This window comes from Amphiprion ocellaris, chromosome 18, assembly GCF_022539595.1.
Source record: "Amphiprion ocellaris isolate individual 3 ecotype Okinawa chromosome 18, ASM2253959v1, whole genome shotgun sequence".
Taxonomy (NCBI): Eukaryota; Metazoa; Chordata; class Actinopteri; family Pomacentridae; genus Amphiprion; species Amphiprion ocellaris.
Window position 1 is genome coordinate 12964365 of NC_072783.1, and position 19437 is coordinate 12983801.

General features: G+C 41.3%; 1 protein-coding gene across 5 annotated transcripts in view; it reads left to right on the plus strand.

The window, feature by feature from the left end:
* Positions 1-14363, plus strand: part of wu:fj29h11 (uncharacterized) — a 68908-nt gene extending 54545 nt beyond the window's left edge. For all 5 annotated transcript variants that reach the window (XM_023272845.3, XM_023272847.3, XM_055004709.1 and 2 more), the window contains 9 exons: positions 86-366; positions 5640-5788; positions 8377-8461; positions 10345-10459; positions 11601-11732; positions 11820-12056; positions 13142-13283; positions 13427-13583; positions 13665-14363. In XM_023272845.3, the coding sequence (XP_023128613.2) occupies positions 86-366; positions 5640-5788; positions 8377-8461; positions 10345-10459; positions 11601-11732; positions 11820-12056; positions 13142-13283; positions 13427-13583; positions 13665-14072 (1706 nt within the window). In that variant the 3' untranslated portion in view covers positions 14073-14363. The remainder of the gene's footprint in view (positions 1-85; positions 367-5639; positions 5789-8376; positions 8462-10344; positions 10460-11600; positions 11733-11819; positions 12057-13141; positions 13284-13426; positions 13584-13664) is intronic.
* Positions 14364-19437: the final 5074 nt, after the last annotated feature.

Below are 19437 nucleotides of genomic sequence, written 5' to 3' on the forward strand. Positions count from 1 at the left end.
TACTTTATTCTTACTTAGTTGTCGATGTTAGATTACAACGTGAATAAAAAATGATTAGGATTGTTGTTGTGTGATTGTCTGCCAGGTCATACAGCCTCAGGAGAGCGAGCCATGGTTCCTAAGTTCAATGAGAAGGACAGGTTTTTGTTTCTGGAGATCTGTGGGATCTGTCAGCTTTCAAAGTGTGTCAAGTCTGAGGCTCAGACTGAGAACCTTCGGCCCTGTCCGTCTATGCAGGCCATGGTGCGCTCAGCCATCCCCTACATCCAGAGGTTCCTCTACCACCACGACGAGATGAATGAAGTCTATTCAGAGCTGACTGACAACAACATAGCACAGAAAATCAAACACCTTTACTTCGGGCAGGTGAGAACAACAATCTGAAATAACTTTTATCCCTTCAGTGTTAAAAGAATCTGAGTAAGAGGAAATATAAGTGAAGACAATATATGTTTGTTTATTGACATTTCTTCTGACAAAGCACTTTTTATGGTAGAGGATTACACTTGCTTTGAGATTTTTTTGTTCGGAATTATCATAATAAGTTAGTAGTAACAAGGTGATAACATTTCGGTACTAGGAAAACAGAGAGCACAGTACTCCGCCAATGCTCTTCATTCCCCCATATGGCATTGTCAGAAATGCAGCATTTTTTTTAGAAATGCAACATGTGTTTATTAGTTATTGATGATCAGAAATCACGACAACATAGAATGTGGTCATTTAATATAGATGTACCCACAAACAAAATGACCTTGCACTGAGCACAGGCATATATTATGCATGTGTACGTTATGTACAGATACCGAATGGCATGACCTAAACATGTAGCGGACAGCGGGAATTGATGGGACTTGGAAACACCTCCACAATTTAATCAATTGTCCCAATAAGTCTGCAGCGGTGGATTTGTAGTAGGATCACAATCATATGATCATCAGCAGGCAGCTGACATAGAGTTCACTTGTAGTCATAGTTACAGTGGTGCCGTGCCGCTATCTCGCAATGATACAGAAATCTTTAACAAATCTGTGGATCCAGATTAAAAGCTGCAGGGTTATATTCAATGACCAGAGAGGAATCTTCGTGTAAAAACAAATAAACCCTAAAATGTCTGAAGCATTTGATATGGAGAAAGCATTTTTAATGTTTTACGTTATTGTAGCGTAACCACTGAAGCAGTTACGTTTGCACTCGTTAATAAAGGGGCACCATCCTCAGTTGGTCTGAGGAAATTATTATTTTAAACAAAATCTCAAGGAGACTCTGATTAAAATGAAGATAAGAAGTCTGATATTTGAAAGTCTAGAATTCTGATTAAATTGACTTCAGTTCCCACACAAAGAAAAGCATGAGACCGTGAATTGGTCTAAATGAAAGATATTTATTAACTGTTCTACTAAGGCAATACAGGTGAGCTATATACAGTGAGAAGTATGATGTGTACACACACATCATACTTCTCACTGTATGTAACACTGTATGTAACACACACACGCACACACACACGTGCGTGTGTGTGTGTGTTGAATGTGGGGAATCAGATTCAAGGAAGAGGGTTATGGTGAAAGAGGATAGTTAGCGGACGATCTAACTCACTGAATCGGTAATTTGGGATATGATCGATACGCTTAAGATTGACTAGATTTAAATCATCAAGTTATTAATGACATCAACCCAAATCAGAAACAGAAAAGGGTTAACTCATTTCTACTTTGTGTAGCGCTGTACTTTTGGAGTCTCTGTTTGACTGGAACGTAGTAGAAGGCCAGAAACGTCCTCACGAGGCACCCAGGCTTTCTCTTCCTGAAGCTTCGTGTGGTTGCTGGGCAACGAGTTCTGCCATCGGAGCTCTCAGCGCAGTCGGAGGTCTGCCAGCAGACGTCTGAGGTGTAGGCACGCAGGTGATGAGTCAAGCCGGTGTTCAGCGCTCTGTCTGCGCGTCTTCCAGGGTTGTTGAAAAATAACTTGTTTAACGGTTCTGTTTTCAGTTGGCGTTAGCCAAGTAATAAAAGAAAAAATGGTGAAACTTGAGAGCTGAGACGCGGTGAAATTTAGAAAAAGGAAAAAAATTATTTCAATTATTTCTTATTAAAAACTGATTAAAACATAAGCTCAGGCTTGTAATGAAGGCGAGCAGTGTCTAAAATATGTCGCAAAAATGAAAAGGCGACAAAAATTAGTGAAAGAAAAGAACGCCGAGACAAAGTAAAATTTCAGAATAAAAGGTTAAAGAAAACGACACGTGTCTAGAAAAGAACGGAGATGAGGCGTCAGAGCGGCTGCGTAAAAGAAGCCTTCAGGACGAGGGGAAGAAATAAGAGAGAGAGACAAAGGTGTTGTCGAGCTTTTGTGTCCTCTGAGTTGTCTATCAGGGAGGAGGGAGAGTTTCCCGCGACTTTTAGTAATCTGATTACTCTGTCTCTGCTCCCCAGACAGAGGACAAACTGCATTTGACAAATTGAATCGAAATATGTGATATTATACGCGCAAACACGATCTGTCCGTCTCTCACCGTCATCAATAGAACATAAGCAAAAAAATCGAGATTATACATTTTAACAAATACGCAAGTTACCTCATACATTCAAACTATATATCAAATGTGCTTTAGATATTAAAAATGTATGTAATTGTGAGGATATATGTTACATTTCATGTGTATGGTTATGAATGATACCAACTTCACATTTTGCATTCTTAACTGTTGATGAAACAGTGGTTATTAGGGGTTTGTCCCGACATCGTTGCGTCCTCCGACGTCGCTAGGTGGCACTGTGGGTCCATGCAAGAAATATGATTATTTCATTAAAATCTTAATTTTGTCCCCGTATCACCTACAGATGTGACTTTGGATATGTGGTAAAGGAACTCCTTACTGTGATTTTGGTATGCATGAAAACATAAAACAGATATCAGAAAACCAGTTATTGAGTCCATGTATGTTTCAGTTTAGAAATGTGTGCCTCACACCAGGCATAAGGCAAAGTTTATATGGCTTGTCTTATCAGATGTCCTCCCTGCAGAGGAGGCCGGGGTGCTTACATTCTTAAGAAAAGGGGGTTGAACATGAGTAAGGTGTTGATCAAAAGCATTCACAGCTGTAGGAGAGTCATTGTGTCCTTTTAAGTGGTGTTCCTCTAAAATGTTAATGTCTTGTAGGAAGCATCATGCCTCTGCAGGAGGTCTGAGATTCACACTTTGCTGCAAAAGAAATGAATGTAACATAGTTTTTTTCAAAGGACTGTCAATGGTGAGGGGAAATCACAACGGTCCTGCCGCAATTCCCCTCCGACACTTAATGGAGTTTCTTTCCTGGGAACTAGAAGGTTTCCCGTCCTGTGCAGCATCCAAGATGGCAGCTTTATATGGCTTTGGGGTCCACCCTAAATAAAAAGGATTTGTTATCTGGTTTGGCCTCTGCCTTGGCATTCCAAAGAAGCCAAGCCATGTCCGCTACATTATGTATGTAGTTCTGTGTCCTGGACATTCATGACATTATTTATTAGATAAAGTTCAACACCAGATTCCGTGTACAGCTAATAAATGGAATTCAATAAGGCAAAACTGTGCCAAATCAGTAGTTTGCCCTGTCTTGACAGAGGAAACCTCAGTTGTGTCTCCAGCATCCAAATCTCAACTGTCCCTTAATACAACAAGAAAAGCACTCTGAGAGTGCAGTGCCCCGCCGTGGCTACTCGGTCGTTGTATAATTTACGATGGATAAGTCCCGATAAGACCACAGTGGTGGATTTGTAGTAGGATCGCAATTATGGGATTGTCAACAGGCAGCTGACATAGTGTTCACTTGTAGTCATAGTTACAGTGACACCGTGCCGCTGTCTTGCAATGATACAGAAATCTTTAACAAATCTGTGGATCCAGACTATAAGCCACATCGCTGACAAAACTAATCACTTGGTCCTTGTGTCATTTCTGACATTCCCTGAAAATTTCATTGAAATCTATTAGTCCATTTTTGAGTAATGTAACAGACAGGCAAACAGACAGACAAACCAATGGCGCTTGTCACATAACTCCACTGCATTCCTTGGCGGAGTACTAAATACATTTGATTACCTGGAATATGAAGCTATTTGATTCACACCGATAAGTCCAAAGCAGCTTTGTTGAAGTCAGAATTTCTTATATCAAGCATTTCATACTTTTCATTTCTTCCATATATGAACAGACACTGGTCACATGGAATTCACTGTTACAACACAGCAATAGTGGTGTAATAGTAATTGTTTTCCTATCGATGAAATGCAATACAGAATAAAGGCTGTACTTAACAATGTCCTGACAACAGAGCTGTGTGTACAGGCCAATCCAATAACCTTCAATAAATAGGCACGAAGTTTGTTGTTTATTATACGCAATGTTGTGCTTATTATTTTACCACAAGTCTCACCTATTCATTTTCAATTTGACCACCAACGGCCTTTTGTGTTGTTGTTGCTTCCTTTGTTCTTCCCTTAACATGCAGATATAGCTTCTGAGTCCTCACTAAAGAAGTAAAGAGTTATTTTGATGCATCACTGAGTGTGATATGTTGTGCATGTTGTGTCATACTGAGTTGCGCTATGTTTGTTTTATTATGTTTACAGTTCATTTGCTCATGTCATGTTTTATTCACCTTCATGTTGGAGTAGTGAAGCTGTGACACAGTGAGTGCCGTGTGTTTTTGGGTTGATGACAGTCCTTGTTAGCGTTGATGAGTGTATAAAGTGATGCTTGGCCTTTAAAGTAAAGAGCTGTGAAGAGAAACTCAAACTGTCTCCCTGACATCTGTTAAGAGGGCATCAGCGCTCTTCACAGCATTTAGATTCATTTCTTTCTTTTAGCAAGCCAAACTCATTTCTAGTAGTAGTACATTACTCTAGTAGGAATTACTCGTTTGAAGCTCAATCTGCTATTTGTTGCTGTGTAATTTCAGGGTATATAGCCTTATTTCAAGATGATTGCTTTCTGATATTTTGACAAAATAGTTCTTACATATTTTTTTTTTGTATCCAGTCAAATTTATGTCCTTGCTTTCCGTCTGTGCTAGATGCTTGCTTGATGGCCTTGTTTAGGAAGAGTCTCTTGACCATGATCACACACACGTGAGGACAACATTCAACATTTAGCCCTGTTCAGCAGCAGGAACTTCATTTTAGCTTCTTCATCCTTGTCTGTGCTGATTCTTTCCAGAGAAACAAATTTGCAAAAATATAACAGCAGTGCACAATTGCACTCAGCCTGTATTTCAGTCTGGACTTTGTAATTAGCAGGTGATTTACTTGGACAGGAGCTCATTATGAAGTCAGTGCTTGGGATTGCTTTGCATGAACATTCTTCAAATGAAGAAAAGATCCCCAAGCTCATGAAAGAAATTATGATGTGACAGTCCTGATTTTCACTCATTGTTTGTATCAGTACTGTAACTATCACTGAGGTTTGTTTAGCTTTGGTTCGTGCAAACACTCTAGTCTTAAAAATGTATATTCATCTTATGAGTCACACATGAATGTGAGGAGACTTTAACTGAGATGATCGTAAAGTACACTCTGGAACTTTTCAGCCAAAGCCAGGAGCAAGCCAGGAATATAATGAAAACAAAGGTATCTTCTAAGTTGTTGCTCGATTGTTTACAGGTGGGTAAGCTGTACATTCGCCACCAGCTTAATGTCAGTGACAGTGAGGATGCAGTGATAGAGTTGCAGGACGTCATCTGTCTGCTGAAAGACGAGAAGGAGCTCTACATCCAGAAAGATCACCTCACTGCCAAGCTGGACATCTGCAGGTTTGTGTGTAATGGAGATAGTTCCAACATCCACTCGTGCTCTCAAACTGACTTCTTATTTTCTAAATGTCAATCACCAACAAAAAAGTCATCATTTTCATCTTTTTGAACCTTAGTTAAATCAAGAAAACTTCAAACATTCACAAGTAAGATCAGTGGTAAAGGAGCTGAGCACTAGAAGCTTATCTATCTTATCTTGGGATTCAAATTTATAGACGCAAGTTCTTTTCTCTGAACTCTACAGCCGCTACAATTTCATGTCCCAGATTATATGTGGGTTAATCAGAGAAAATATTAAATATGATGAATTATTTTTTTACCAAAGAAAAAAACAAAGAATTCCTATTTATTTCAACCAGATGTAACAGGCCAGATTAACCCCCTGGTTAAAGTATACACCCATTGACACATAAATTTTAAGCATGTTAAACTCTTAATTTTAAATTATTTCAGGGGTCTTTTTGTTTGTTTTTTTACAACACTAAGAATTTGCTCTTGTTGTGGGTACAGTACCTAATTCTCTGTGTTTTCAGTTGATCAGATGCTGCAAGTGCATGAAGACTCGTGTTCACTCTTGCATTAAACAGCGGAACGTTTGGCATACTCTGCTCGGAGTTTATTCATCAATAGGGTTGTCACGATTTCAATTTTTTGAGCCACGATTATTGTGGAAGGAAATATTGCGATTTTACGATTATTCACGATTATCGACATTATGAAAGAAAAAAACCCAGTGTTTGTATTTAAATAAACTCTTTAATAATACTTAAACTTTTAAACATTTACTGTTCTTATAAAATAAAATAAATTGTTCCAACACGTCTTTGTAGTAAATAAAAGTGCAAATTGCATTACAAAACAGTCATTAACTTGAGGAACTTAAAGGCTTCTTTAGCTGCCATCATTAAAACAAAATAAAATTATAAGATTGGCATTAAAAACTGTGCTGTTTTCTCTATAATATTAATAATAATTAGTGATGTGCCGATCAGGTTTTTTGCTGCTGATCACCGATACCGATCATCCTTGAATGCCGATTACCGATACTGATCACATGGATTTGATTTAAATGCTCTATTTATATATGAGTGCTGCTGCTTATATGATGTAGGAAAAAAATGAGCAAATACTGCCTTAATTTAGACAAAAATATGCTTACAAAAACTGGCAGGCACATTACAGCAACTATTCAGTCTGGGAATCTTGTAAATGATGTATAATTACTACTTATTTATGTTCAATATGTATTTATTGGTTCTAGTGAAGTGCCTCTTTGAGACTTTTATGTATTATGGAATGTTGCAATTTAATGTATGGTTGATAACGTAGTGTTTACTTTGTAAATCAAACAAAACTAAAAGACATAAAAAGAATACATTTAAAGATTCTAAAAACACTTCATTTTAAGCTTTAAATAATCCTCCACAATTTTAGACAATATAACTACAGAAAAAAGGATAAATGGGAGTCTTATGTATTTTTACTAAAACGTTTATATAAACAATTCACCACTAATTTTACAACAATTAATCAAAACACCCGGATCATTTCCCAGGGAAAACTCTAGAGTCTGACAGGAGGTCCAGGCAGACAGACAGCCTCCCTGTCCTGGAGGTTACTGTCTCCTCCACTACCACTCTCAGCGGGCAGCGGGGCTTCCCGGACCACACTCCCTGCTGAGGGGACCGGGCCGACAGCATCTTCGGAGGAGGGCACGGGCTTCCGGAGCCAAAACAACCGGCGGGTCTGGAGCTCCGGTTCCCTCCTGCGCTCCCGTTCCCCACCCGCCGCGGCCCGCCGCCTTCCCCTCGCCTGCGGACGCAGGAAAGCAGCCCGGCTGCGACGGGCGGGGAACGGGAGCGCAGGAGGTAACCGGAGCTCCCGACCCGCCGGTTGTTTTGGCTCCGGGAGGAAACTCGGGGCACGGGGGTCCTCGGGGCGGCCCGGCCGCCGGACCGCTGACTTCGGAACCGACAGTTACCGCGCGTGCGGCGGACAGTTCCATCTTGGCAACCTCATTGCGCACAGCGGCCACAATATTAGGGACACTTCGAGTAAAGAATCTGTCATAACTGATCATATAATTCTCTCTCTCTCTCTCTCTCTGTCTGTGTGTGTGTGTGTGTGTGTGTGCGCGCGCGCAGTGATGCCGATTAGACAGGAGCGCGCGCACAGGCCAAGGAGCCACTCTCTCCACTCTCCACTCAGCGCAGCTCACGCTTCTTGCATTGGACCTCTCGCAAGGCTTTTCTACGGATAATCGTGGTTGTGAAAAATGTGACGAATATCTATTTATAATCGTGGTTATTGTAAAACCGGTTAACCTTGACAACCCTATATAAAGTGGAATTTTCATCATTTGGGACCTTTAGCTATAGCTGACTTTCAGAAGTTGCACTGCAGATTTTGTCCCCCATCCTTGGCATTTAGGGCACTTACCTACATTACTCGTACATGTTTATTTTTGGAAAAACTGTGAACCTCTCCTAAAGAAATCATTGTGATAATATTAATTTAATATGTTCCGGTATGTATTTTGGTGTTTGTTTTGTACCTTATAATCTTGTTTTCGTGTGTGCATGTTTCAGGGAACTGGCGACCCTGTTCTGCAGTGAGACCAGCCACAGGAAAGAGCTGATGCATTTCCTGACCGGCCTGATAACCACGCTCAATGTAAGTGATATATGATCTCTTCACACATTGATCACTAATCCATACCCAGTGAAAAGGGCCTTTGCTTGCTCTGGGCCTTTCATCCTGTCACTCTCTATCTCTTCGATCGTACACACACACACCGCCGCCACCGCAGAGCTGACTGTAGCTACAACTAATGGCTATTCCCCTGGGGGAAGTCATGTTTGCATTGCATGGCAACTTGCTGTCATCTCTGTTGAATAGTGCAGCAGCAGAGGTGCTTGTATTAGTCCTCAACTCTGATCCTTCTTTAGTGAATATCCACTCCTGGTTTTCATTGTGCAGCAGCTTCTTTGAGACACAGAGCAGCACTAGATCTGCATTATATAATCAAATCTGGATGACATTTTACTGAATTTAAAGGGTTAAGGTTGGATTTATCAAAGTCAATAAAGAGGAATTTTCAGCTGTTTGGTTAAAGGTTTTAATTATGGGACTCTAAGGCGTAACAGTCATTTAATAGACTGCAATCAAATAGATATGAGAGACTTAGAGGGAAATACAGACAGATCTGCCTACCAACATATTGTATCCTCTTATTGCTTTAGCTTGTAGATTATTCTAGGAAATTGATCAGTCATTGGCAGTACATGTTAATTAGGTCATCAACATTTTAATGAGAATGTCTGCTGCTGCCACTTTGGGCAAGAGAATCTGAAAGAATAAACCCCAAATCTACTGAGCGCTACTGGTGGTGTTTTCTAAATAAGGACTTCAGATAAATGTTCAGTGGATCAGTCCTGTGTCTGGAATGTAAGTTTATGTTGGAAAGCAAGCCATGCAAACCTTACGCTTTTTATGGACTGAATAAAATATTGAAATCCATCTATTCTTTCAAAGCACTCAGAAAATCTTTGATAGAAAACAAGTGTAACAAGAAAGGCACTCAGAGAGCACAGTACTCCGCCAAGGCTGCTCAGTCATATCATTTCCGACAGCTGAAATCTTGAAAAAAATTGTGGCACAAATCACGACACCATAGAATGTGGTCATTTAATATAGATGTACCCACAAACAAAATGACCTTGCACTGAGCACAGTCGTATGTGATGCGTGTGTCAGGGTTTCCTCTACATTTGTTCTGCAGCGGCGGCCCACCGCTGCCAAAATCCCAGCGCTGCTCCTTTAAATGTCTTATCTTTTTTTTTTGTACTCGTCACAAATACACCACCGCCGCATGTCTCCACCTTCACAGCAGTCTTGCACTGTGTCAGGTACTCGCTAGTACTAAGGTAAACTACAGATAACTGTGTTGCTCTCACTATCTACTCTTTTTGTGTGTGTGTGTGTGTGTGTGTGTGTGTGTGTGTGTGTGTGTGTGTGTGTGTGTGTGCAGCGCCGCTGCTGGGAAAAAAATCCTAGAGGAAACACTGCATGTGTACATTATCACCTGACCTAAATATGTAGCGGCCGGCGGGAATTGCTGGAACTCCGAAACACCCCCACAGTTTAATCAACTGTTCCTTGTATCATTTCCGATGGATAAGAACCAATAAGTCCGCAGCGGTCGATTTGTAGTAGGATCGCAATCATGTGATTGTCAGCAGGCAGCTGACATAGTGTTCACATGTTGTCATAGTTACAGTGTCACTGTGCAGCTATGTCACAATTACAGAAATCTTTAACAAATCCGTGGATCCAGACTAAAAGCCGTATCACTGCCAAAATCTAATCACTTGGTCCTTGTGTCATTTCTGACCTTCCCTTTCATCCAAATCCTGAGTAATGTTGCTAACAGACAAACGTACGCCGATCGTCACCATGACTCTGCCGCGTTCCTTAGCGGAGTAATAACCACACCAGGATTAGATCTCGGCTTTGCTGCAGTTATTAACTCTAAACTGTAATAATTGCATGTGCAGGACCCAAGAGACCTGAAGAGATTCTTGATCAAAGAGGACATCAGAGAGCTACCCAGTGAGGAGGAGCAGTGGGAGGTGCCAGAGCCTCCCAAACCAGAGGTCACCCTGGACAGAGGTACAGCAGACACGACGCAGTCTGAGCTGAAAGATGAAAAAAAAACACATTCATCCTATTACACATGAAATGTGTTGAAATCATAAGAGATAAAACACACCCATGCACACATCAGCACACTCAGGTATTTGCTGTCACAACCTTACCTTGCCTGCCACCACCAGTAGCTTGTGCTGGTTACTGTGAGCTAATTACTATATCTTGGAAAAATATTAATGTATAACTGACTTTACTGAGTCGGTATATTGACTTCTCTCTAGTTGAGCAACTGATCCACTCTATGTTAGCATGCCACAAAAATTTTTGCCAATATTTGTTAGCAGATACATTGTTGTTGACACGAAAAGAACAACAGCCTTATGGATGGTGGCATTTTCATATTTTCTAGGATCATGACACGGAGTATCACCAGCCTTAGCATTTAACCCAGAAATATGAATTCAGCTCAAAGCCTCAAAGTCATGTCAATCTGTAGAAGAAGACTGCAGAAACATCCATCTGTTCATCACTGTTTTGGTGGCGTTGCACCAATTTTGTGAAATTCAAAGTGCTTAAGTGTAGAATGTTTGAGAAAGACCATGAAAAATCCACAACTGCAGCTCAGTGTTCATGTGTGAGAGAATCACAGTTTGATGCAGAACATCAACTCAGCGCTAGAACTGGAGCATGAGATGAATTCTAACAACTCACTGCTGCTTTCTCTCCGTCTTACATCTGCAGTTCCTCCAATTCTCTTTGTGACATTTGCCCCGATTTCCATTATCATTTCATAATATTCAAAATGTTTTTTTCTTCTGAGTCTCAGCCCTGCACAAACACTCTCCTTCCACACAAACACACACACACACACACACACAGAAAGATAACTGGTGTGTTTCTCCCATATGCTAATTCGGGTTTGTTCACTTTGTGTGTTGCCAAGGCTCAAAGAGCGAGAGGAGCAGATCCCTGACTGCAGCAGCGAGCACACACACACATCTACAAGGATTAATATGATCAAAGAGTTTTTCATTACAAAATCAGTTTTTATTCTATAAGAGCCTTGAAACAGGCTTGTGCTGTGTGTGATTGGGGTTTTACAGCTTTTAAACCAATCTTTTCCTCTTCTTTGGTTTTAACTCTTGAAAATGTTCTACTCCAGTCCTATCAAGGAGTTACTCCTCCATCAGCTCCCCAGAGGAAGCATCTCGCCCTGCACAAGAGGATGGGGAACAGACTCTGGCTTGCTGGCCTCCTCGAGCATCTATGCTGAATGCAGGAAGTTGTCGCACAGGTACTTTATAAAGTTGTTGAGAATAAAGAAGGAATTGTTTGCTTTAGCATCTTAAAACCTACAATTTCGCTTCACGGTTGCCAACAGGTCAGGGAGACAGCAGCGTTGTAGACGCTGTTATGAAGATGTGGCCTCCTCCTGCTGCACCTAAAGAGCAAGGCCCAGAAAAGGAAATTGCCCTCAAGGGAAACAGCCTCGACGGAAACCAGCAACCCAGGAGCAGCAGCAGCAAACTTCCAGACCCGCCCTTCCCTCAGAGAGTCCTCAGCCATCAAGGGCAGCCGAACGCCGCTGCTGCCACCAGCAACACCCCACGGCCTCCAGGTTACACATTCAACACACTTCTGTCTCCCTGCAACTGATTGTTTTTGCGCTGCTTCAGAATTATATGTGAAATCCGGTAATTGTAGCAGAAAATTAAACCTAAAGGGGTCAATATTGTTTTATTTCCAAAATATCAAATGTGTGTGTAATGTGAAGAGGCCTGCTTACAGTGAGGAGCCCTGAAAAGTGAACCCACCTTCCCATCTCTGCAGCTCTGCGTAGCATTGTATAGCGTTTTGTACTCTTTAAACTTCCTATGTTGTCTTTTGGGTTCATAAACATAAAGTGTGTGTTCAACCACAGCAGGCATCATTTTCCTGTGAGAAGATTTCATTGTACAAACTTGACACTACCCGTTAGTCATTAGCTTGTATAGAAAGTTGAACTGTTATTAGCCAAAATGCCACATATTTCCGTCAGGAGGGATTGAGTGTTGGATTTATGTTCATAGGTGGCCACAGAGATGACTCCAAGTAACTAACTAATGTTGCTCTGCGTCTGTGGATGTTTAACTTAGCCTGTTTGCTTCTGTGTTAGTGATAGCAATGTTAAAATATTTTGGGGTTTTTTTTTGCAAGTGGACATTAAATTAATTAGTACATGTAAAGATGCTTTCGCTCAATAAATGTAGCTATTTTGAAATTTTTCACCCTGCTGATGATGTACAACTAGCTAATCATGTGGCTCAAAGCTTCTTGATCTCACCTTGTAAAACAGAACAAGCACGTTCATCTGTATTAGTTTGTAATTCTTACAAACCCATAAGATACAGATTCACCACTCAACACAATGTTGGGCTTTCAGGGCTGAACAACCAACATTAGCAGGAAAAGCATTTGTTGGATATTATTAGCTTTATTTAGTCTTTAGTATGACAGTGTTTTAACAAGCTACAGCTGTCATTTGCAATGAATTTAACAATTTGTGACTTTAGTTCTCCATTTGAGTGTTTGTAAAAGACAGAATGGCAGAAACATAAACTTATGCTGTCTTTACTGCACAATGGTGTTATTTACAAATTGTACATGTACAACCCGTCCTGTAAATTCTAAATTCTTCCATTTGGTGTTGTCTGTCACTGACAGAGCGCATTCAGCAGAGTGAGACCACTGAGTCTGACAGAGCTGAGGCTAAGAAGGAAAACCTCTCAGCTCCCAGACCAACACCAAGTCCTCCATCTGCACAGCCTGCCGAGGCCACCAGCGACCAGCCTGTTCCAAACAGCCTGTAGGCTTCTTCTCCTTGTCCCAAAATATATGAAATATTCATACACAAAACTTATGTTTACTTTTACTGTTACTCAATGCATAATCCCAGATTCTCTTTTTGTCCCTCTCTCTCCCAACTGGTCCTTTCTTTGCCTCTATCAGTGCCACCCCTGAGGCTGTGGTTCTTTCCAGTACTTTCCAGGGGACATCAGCTGCTGTAGAGGCTCAGCGTCCTCCTCTGAACTTGGACTTTCCTCATTGGAACAAAGTCCAGGCCACACTGGAGGACATGGAGCTCACCTGCCAGAGACCCACCACTGTCAGTATACTGACTGCACATGTTAGTTTCCTAGCCGTTCAGTGCTATCAAGCATTTGCTAATTACGCTACTCTCTTGCAGGTGGTCTTGTCTGATGACCAAATGGACGTGGCGGCGATTGGCGAGTGGGGCGAGCAGCTGGTCAACTCCTTCCTGTGCCACTGGAGAGACAGCGGAGACCCTGGACGACCCAAGAGCGTCCTGTGGTGCAACCAGAGTGGAGAGACCGGCCAGCCCTATGATTTTAAATTGACCTTCGCAGGAGCACCGGAGGTGGTGTACGTGGAGGTGAAGGCGACAGTAAAGAAGGAGAAGTCATTCATCCACCTCTCCGCCAATGAGCTGGACTTTGCACTGAAGGAGAAGGAGCGCTACCACATATTCAGAGTGTACAGCGCAGGAGACGCTCAAAATGTCCGTCTGTGTCGCATTCAGAACCTGGCACAACATCTCCACACCAAAGATTTGGCACTTTATCTGTTTGTATAACTCCTTTTAAAGTCTGTCTTTTGCACTGTATCAACTCAAACAGTCCCTTACAGGTGTTTTCTGTGCCTTTTAAATTTAATCTTAAATGCACTGATTTTAGTTGTTTTAAAATGTACATTATTCTGCATCTACTGCATTATTTTGCCAGTTTTTGAGCAAAAGACAAATTTTGCACTTTCTTTTCTATTTTTAAAGTGGTCAGTAGTCCTACTAAATGTTTTTAGTACTTTGTAGTTCCCCTCCCTAACCTTTACTGAAGCATTCCATTGAAATAAAATCAGTTTTCTGCCAGCTAAAGCAGTTTTTATTCCTTAAATAATCTTTTAGATGGTTCTAGTACATCTTTAGTAATGAGGGGTTCCATCACCTTAACCTTGCTGACAGATGAAGTGATTACAGCTGAAGTTAAGTTAAATCAAGTGGAAGCAGCGCAGGCTGGACAGGTCCCTCACAGGCTCCCATCGTTTCTAGTAATTACACTGTCACAGGGAACAGGGTGTACTTTGATAGTGCAGGCACATGTAACATCTATATGAAGCTCACAGAGCTCCTCTGCTCATCTATTCAATTCAATTCAATTTTATTTATATAGCGCCAATTACAGTCAAATTGTCTCGAGACGCTTTACAGAACCCATATGCCTGACCCCCAGAGCAAGCCAAAAGGCGACAGTGGCAAGGAAAACACCCTTTTAACAGGGAAAAAAACCTCGAGCAGAACCCGGCTCTAATGTGGGGGGACCCATCTGCCTGCTGGCCGGGCGGGTTGAGAGGGACAGAAGAAGTAGAGAGGTAGAGATAGAGGGGTAGAGGTAGAGATAGAGGGATACAGATAGAGGGGTAGAGATAGAGAGGTGGGGGGTGGGACACAAGGACCATAAAACACAGCCACACATCTGAAGCATCCAGCATCCAGCTCTGGGACCAGGGACACTCGGAGAAAGGACACAGAAAGAAACAGAGTGAATGTAATGCAATAATGGTATATATAGTAAATACATAGGTAGTTAGAGAAGGGCTCAGTGCATCCAGAGAGGTTCCCCAGCAGCCTAGGCCTATAGCAGCATAACTAGGGGCAAACTAAAGGGACGTCAAGAGGGGAAGTCAGTTGTGCAAATGAAAACACCAGCTCACCCCGTCAGGGTCACCCAGTCAGCCCTAACTATAAGCTTTGTCGAAAAGGAAGGTTTTAAGCCTGGTCTTAAAAGTAGAGAGGGTGTCCGCCTCCCGAACCCAAACTGGGAGCTGGTTCCACAGGAGAGGTGCCTGATAACTAAAGGCTCTGCCTCCCATTCTACTTTTAGAGATTCGAGGAACAACAAGTAAGCCTGCAGTCTGAGAGCGAAGAGTTCTGCTAGGATAATATGGTACTATCAGATCTTTAAGATATGATGGAGATTGGTTGTTAAGAGCTTTATATGTCAGAAGAAGGATTTTGAATTCTATTCTAGATTTAACAGGGAGCCAATGAAGAGAAACCAATATAGGAGAAATATGATCTCTCTTGCTAACTCCCGTCAGTACTCTGGCTGCAGCATTTTGGATCAGCTGTAGATGTTTCAGAGAGCTATTGGGACAACCTGATAATAAGGAATTACAGTAGTCAAGCCTAGAAGTAACAAATGCATGGACTAGTTTTTCTGCATCACTCTGAGACAGGATGTTCCTGATTTTCACAATATTTCTCAGGTGGAAAAAGGAAGTCCTACAGATTTGTTTTATGTGCGAGTTAAAGGACATGTCCTGGTCAAAGATAACACCGAGGTTCCTCACAGTAGTACTGGAGGCCAATGTAATGCCATCCAGAGTAACTATATGCTTTGAAAGCAATTCTCTAAGATGTTTGGGGCCAAATACAATGACTTCAGTCTTGTCTGAATTTAGTAGTAAGAAATTATAGGTCATCCAGGTCTTTATGTCCTTAAGACAATCTTGCAGTCTAGCTAGCTGATTAGTTTCATTTGGCTTCATAGATAAATACAATTGAGTGTCGTCAGCATAACAATGGAAATTAATACAGTGCTTCCTAATAATGTTGCCTAAGGGAAGCATGTATAATGTGAACAGTATTGGTCCTAAGACAGAACCCTGAGGAACTCCATGATTAACCCTAGTATGCTCAGAAGAGTCATTGTTGACATGCACAAACTGGAACCTGTCTGATAAGTAGGATTTAAACCAGTCCAGTGCTGTCCCTTTAATGCCAATAGAATGTTCTAGTCGCTGTAATAAAAGTTTGTGGTCGATTGTATCGAATGCTGCACTAAGGTCCAATAAAATAAGTATAGAGACCAGTCCATTATCTGACGCTATGAGAAGGTCATTAGTAACTTTCACCAGAGCTGTTTCTGTGCTATGATGCACTCTGAAGCCTGACTGAAACTCTTCAAACAGGCTATTCCTTTGTATCTTTAAACACCTACCAGGCTTGTTCTGATACCAGAGTTGGTCTTCAATGAAAGACCACCTGTCATCCTGCCCACTTCATACCTGAACCACTCACAGCTTTTTTTTAATAACAATGTCAAAGTGGAAGCAATGCAGTAAGACAACCCAGCATTATTAGAATTCTTATTCTTTCTTTTAAATAATATTGCCAGACAAAAACCTAAAATCTCCAACTTCTTATTACCCCCCTGCAGCTGCTGTAGGATGGTAATCTTAGCAAAACAGGACACTTATTATCATGTGATAAGTGTTGGTGGAGAGATCAGAAACTGCCTCTGGGGACAGAACCTCCCTATTTTCATCCTGTGATGCAACCTCTTGGTAACCAGAGGACTGTTTTCTGCAAAGTCCCATTTATGGGGAACGCATCACTGAGACACAAAATGTACTAAATGAACCAATGGTGGGCTATTTATGATCAGAGCAGGGCTTATTTAGTGTGATTCTGCTAGATCTTGTGGCTTATCTTGTTTGTTTAGAATGCAATTCAGGATCTTCCAGTTCTTTCCATAGGCCTCGTAAAACAGAGTGTCCTAAACAGAGAAAATGAACAGGATCATGAAGTGAGATAAGCCCAGTGTTATGGACCACAGAGCTGAATATTGTGCTGATGTTTGTTAGATACAGAAAGTGATAACGGGCCACAGGCATGAGTCAGAGAGGAGATGACTACCAGGTGATATTTGTTTTCACAAACATCACATTTATATTAGAAGTGGGACTCTCCTGGCGCTACACAGCTACCCCCTCTTTACTAGACTCATGCTGCATTCATGTGTAGCTTGTAAACTCAATTTTCACTCCTTATTATAGATCATGTTTTTTTTACACAAAATAACAAAGCTGGACCTGCTTTAGTTGGCACAGTGTCCCTGAGGCTTCGAAGCTCCTGGTTCTGCTGTTGGTAGGTTGTGTTCACTGATCTTTAAAAATAGTTCACAGTAGAACATTGTATTGTACTGATTTATATGTGGCCGCATGAACTCTTCCTTGTGGCATTCTTTCAAATCAGTTTAAAAATCTAATAAGCTGTTATGCAATTTGTAATTTTTCAAATTAAATAGGTGACCTGGTAGTCATGTGGTGAAAGTACATGCATATAGCTGCACTGTTACCCAGTTTGGTCCCCACTGAAGGCCTTTGTTGACCATCACATCGATGTTTCTCCCCGTGCTCCATTTTTTTTTTCTATAAGCAAATAACAGCCGAACAAAAGCCAGCATTTCAGACCAAGGTCACTGCTCAGTGGTTTGTGTTCCTCACAAAGATGGATATTCCTATTTAATGCAGTGTCCGCAAACTGATACACAGAAACCTTGGGTGCTGGTTGGTGTCAGTGTCTCAGTCAGTAATGAAGCTGACATGTACAGTCTGCCATCTGTACTTGATTTAAAAGGTGAATAGAGGTCAGGGAAGTTTTGCTTCTCCGGTCCTTAACAGGTTTTCTTCCTCCTTGTCAGATGCTGGTTCTTATATTACCTACAATACAACTCAACTACTGACTTTTCAGCATGATATTTAGGTGTGTTCAAACACATACTAGCAAGCCTTACCCTCACAGTTGTAGTTAACATTTGTCAGTGTTGACATAAGTTTGCAGGAACGTAATATTTTGATATGCAAATTATACTTGTGGAAAACTTGCCAAGGACTTCTGGCTAACTCTGGGGAAAACTTCATCCACCACTCCCACTATATCCTTCAGAGCAGGGTTGTCAAATTCATTTTAGTTCAGGGGCCACATTCAGCCCCATTTAATCTCAAGAACCAGTAAGATCACAGCAACCTATAAATAACGACAACTCCAAATTTTTCTCTTTATTTCAGTGGGAAAAAAATACAAGTACATTCTAAAAATGTTCTGCCTTCCAAAACATTACGAACACCCTAATATTTCTGAAGAAAAATAAGTGCAATTTCAAAAAAATTATGCCTCACTTTGCCACAACAGAGTTCCACCAAACCAAACTCATTTGTACTGAAGCTGCTGACTGACATTATATTGCACAATGTTCCATGTCTAAATATCTCCATGGTACCTGTTCATTAATTTTTACTCAGTGAGTTTTCACACTTGGTGAAGTCATCCCGTGGGCCCGATTGGACCCTCTGGTGGGCTGGTTTTTGCCCACAGGCCCTATGTTTGACATCCCTGCTTTAGAGGGTCAGACACAGGGAGAACAGCCCACCAGCCAGTTCGAACCTCTGGCTGGTGGGCAAAGCCACTGTAACGCCACCCTTAGGTTTGTGGATAACTGTTGTGGAGCCTCCAGTTTTGTATTTGACCATTACCACGTTGGTTACTGACACCTAATGTAGCAAGCAGGGGTTGGATCTGACTAAGGAACCACATCTGATTACACACAGCAATACAGTAGCAACCATTCAATCACAATGTAGCCCAGAACTGAAACATACCCTGCTATATTACCTATTTTACTGTAAATGGAAGCATAATTTTTGAAAAAGAAAATCAAGCTATGATCAGAAAGTATTGAAATAAGCAATTAAGAGCATAAACTCATTAGGAAAGTGTTTCCTGAGGTGATAAATCAAATAAGAAGTTGGGTTATTTTTTCATGGACTCTTATGCTATCGACTTCCTTGTGCAACCAGAGGAGTCGCCCCCTGCTGGCTGTTAGAGAGAATGCAGGTTTAAGGCACTTATGCTTGGGCTTCACCTTTCAGGCCCTCATCTTTTATATACAGTCTATGGAGGAAAAACCCAGTGGAAGGGAACAGAACAGGTGGTCAGCCAGTTCAAACTCACAACCTTCATGTTGTGAAGTGACAGTGCATAAAAATGTGAATTTGTGGCAAAATTGCACAAAATTGGTTGCATAAATTTGCACAAAGTCCAGAAATCTACCACAAGTTTGCCCCAAATCTACTTTACATACACTACTGTTCCAAAGTTT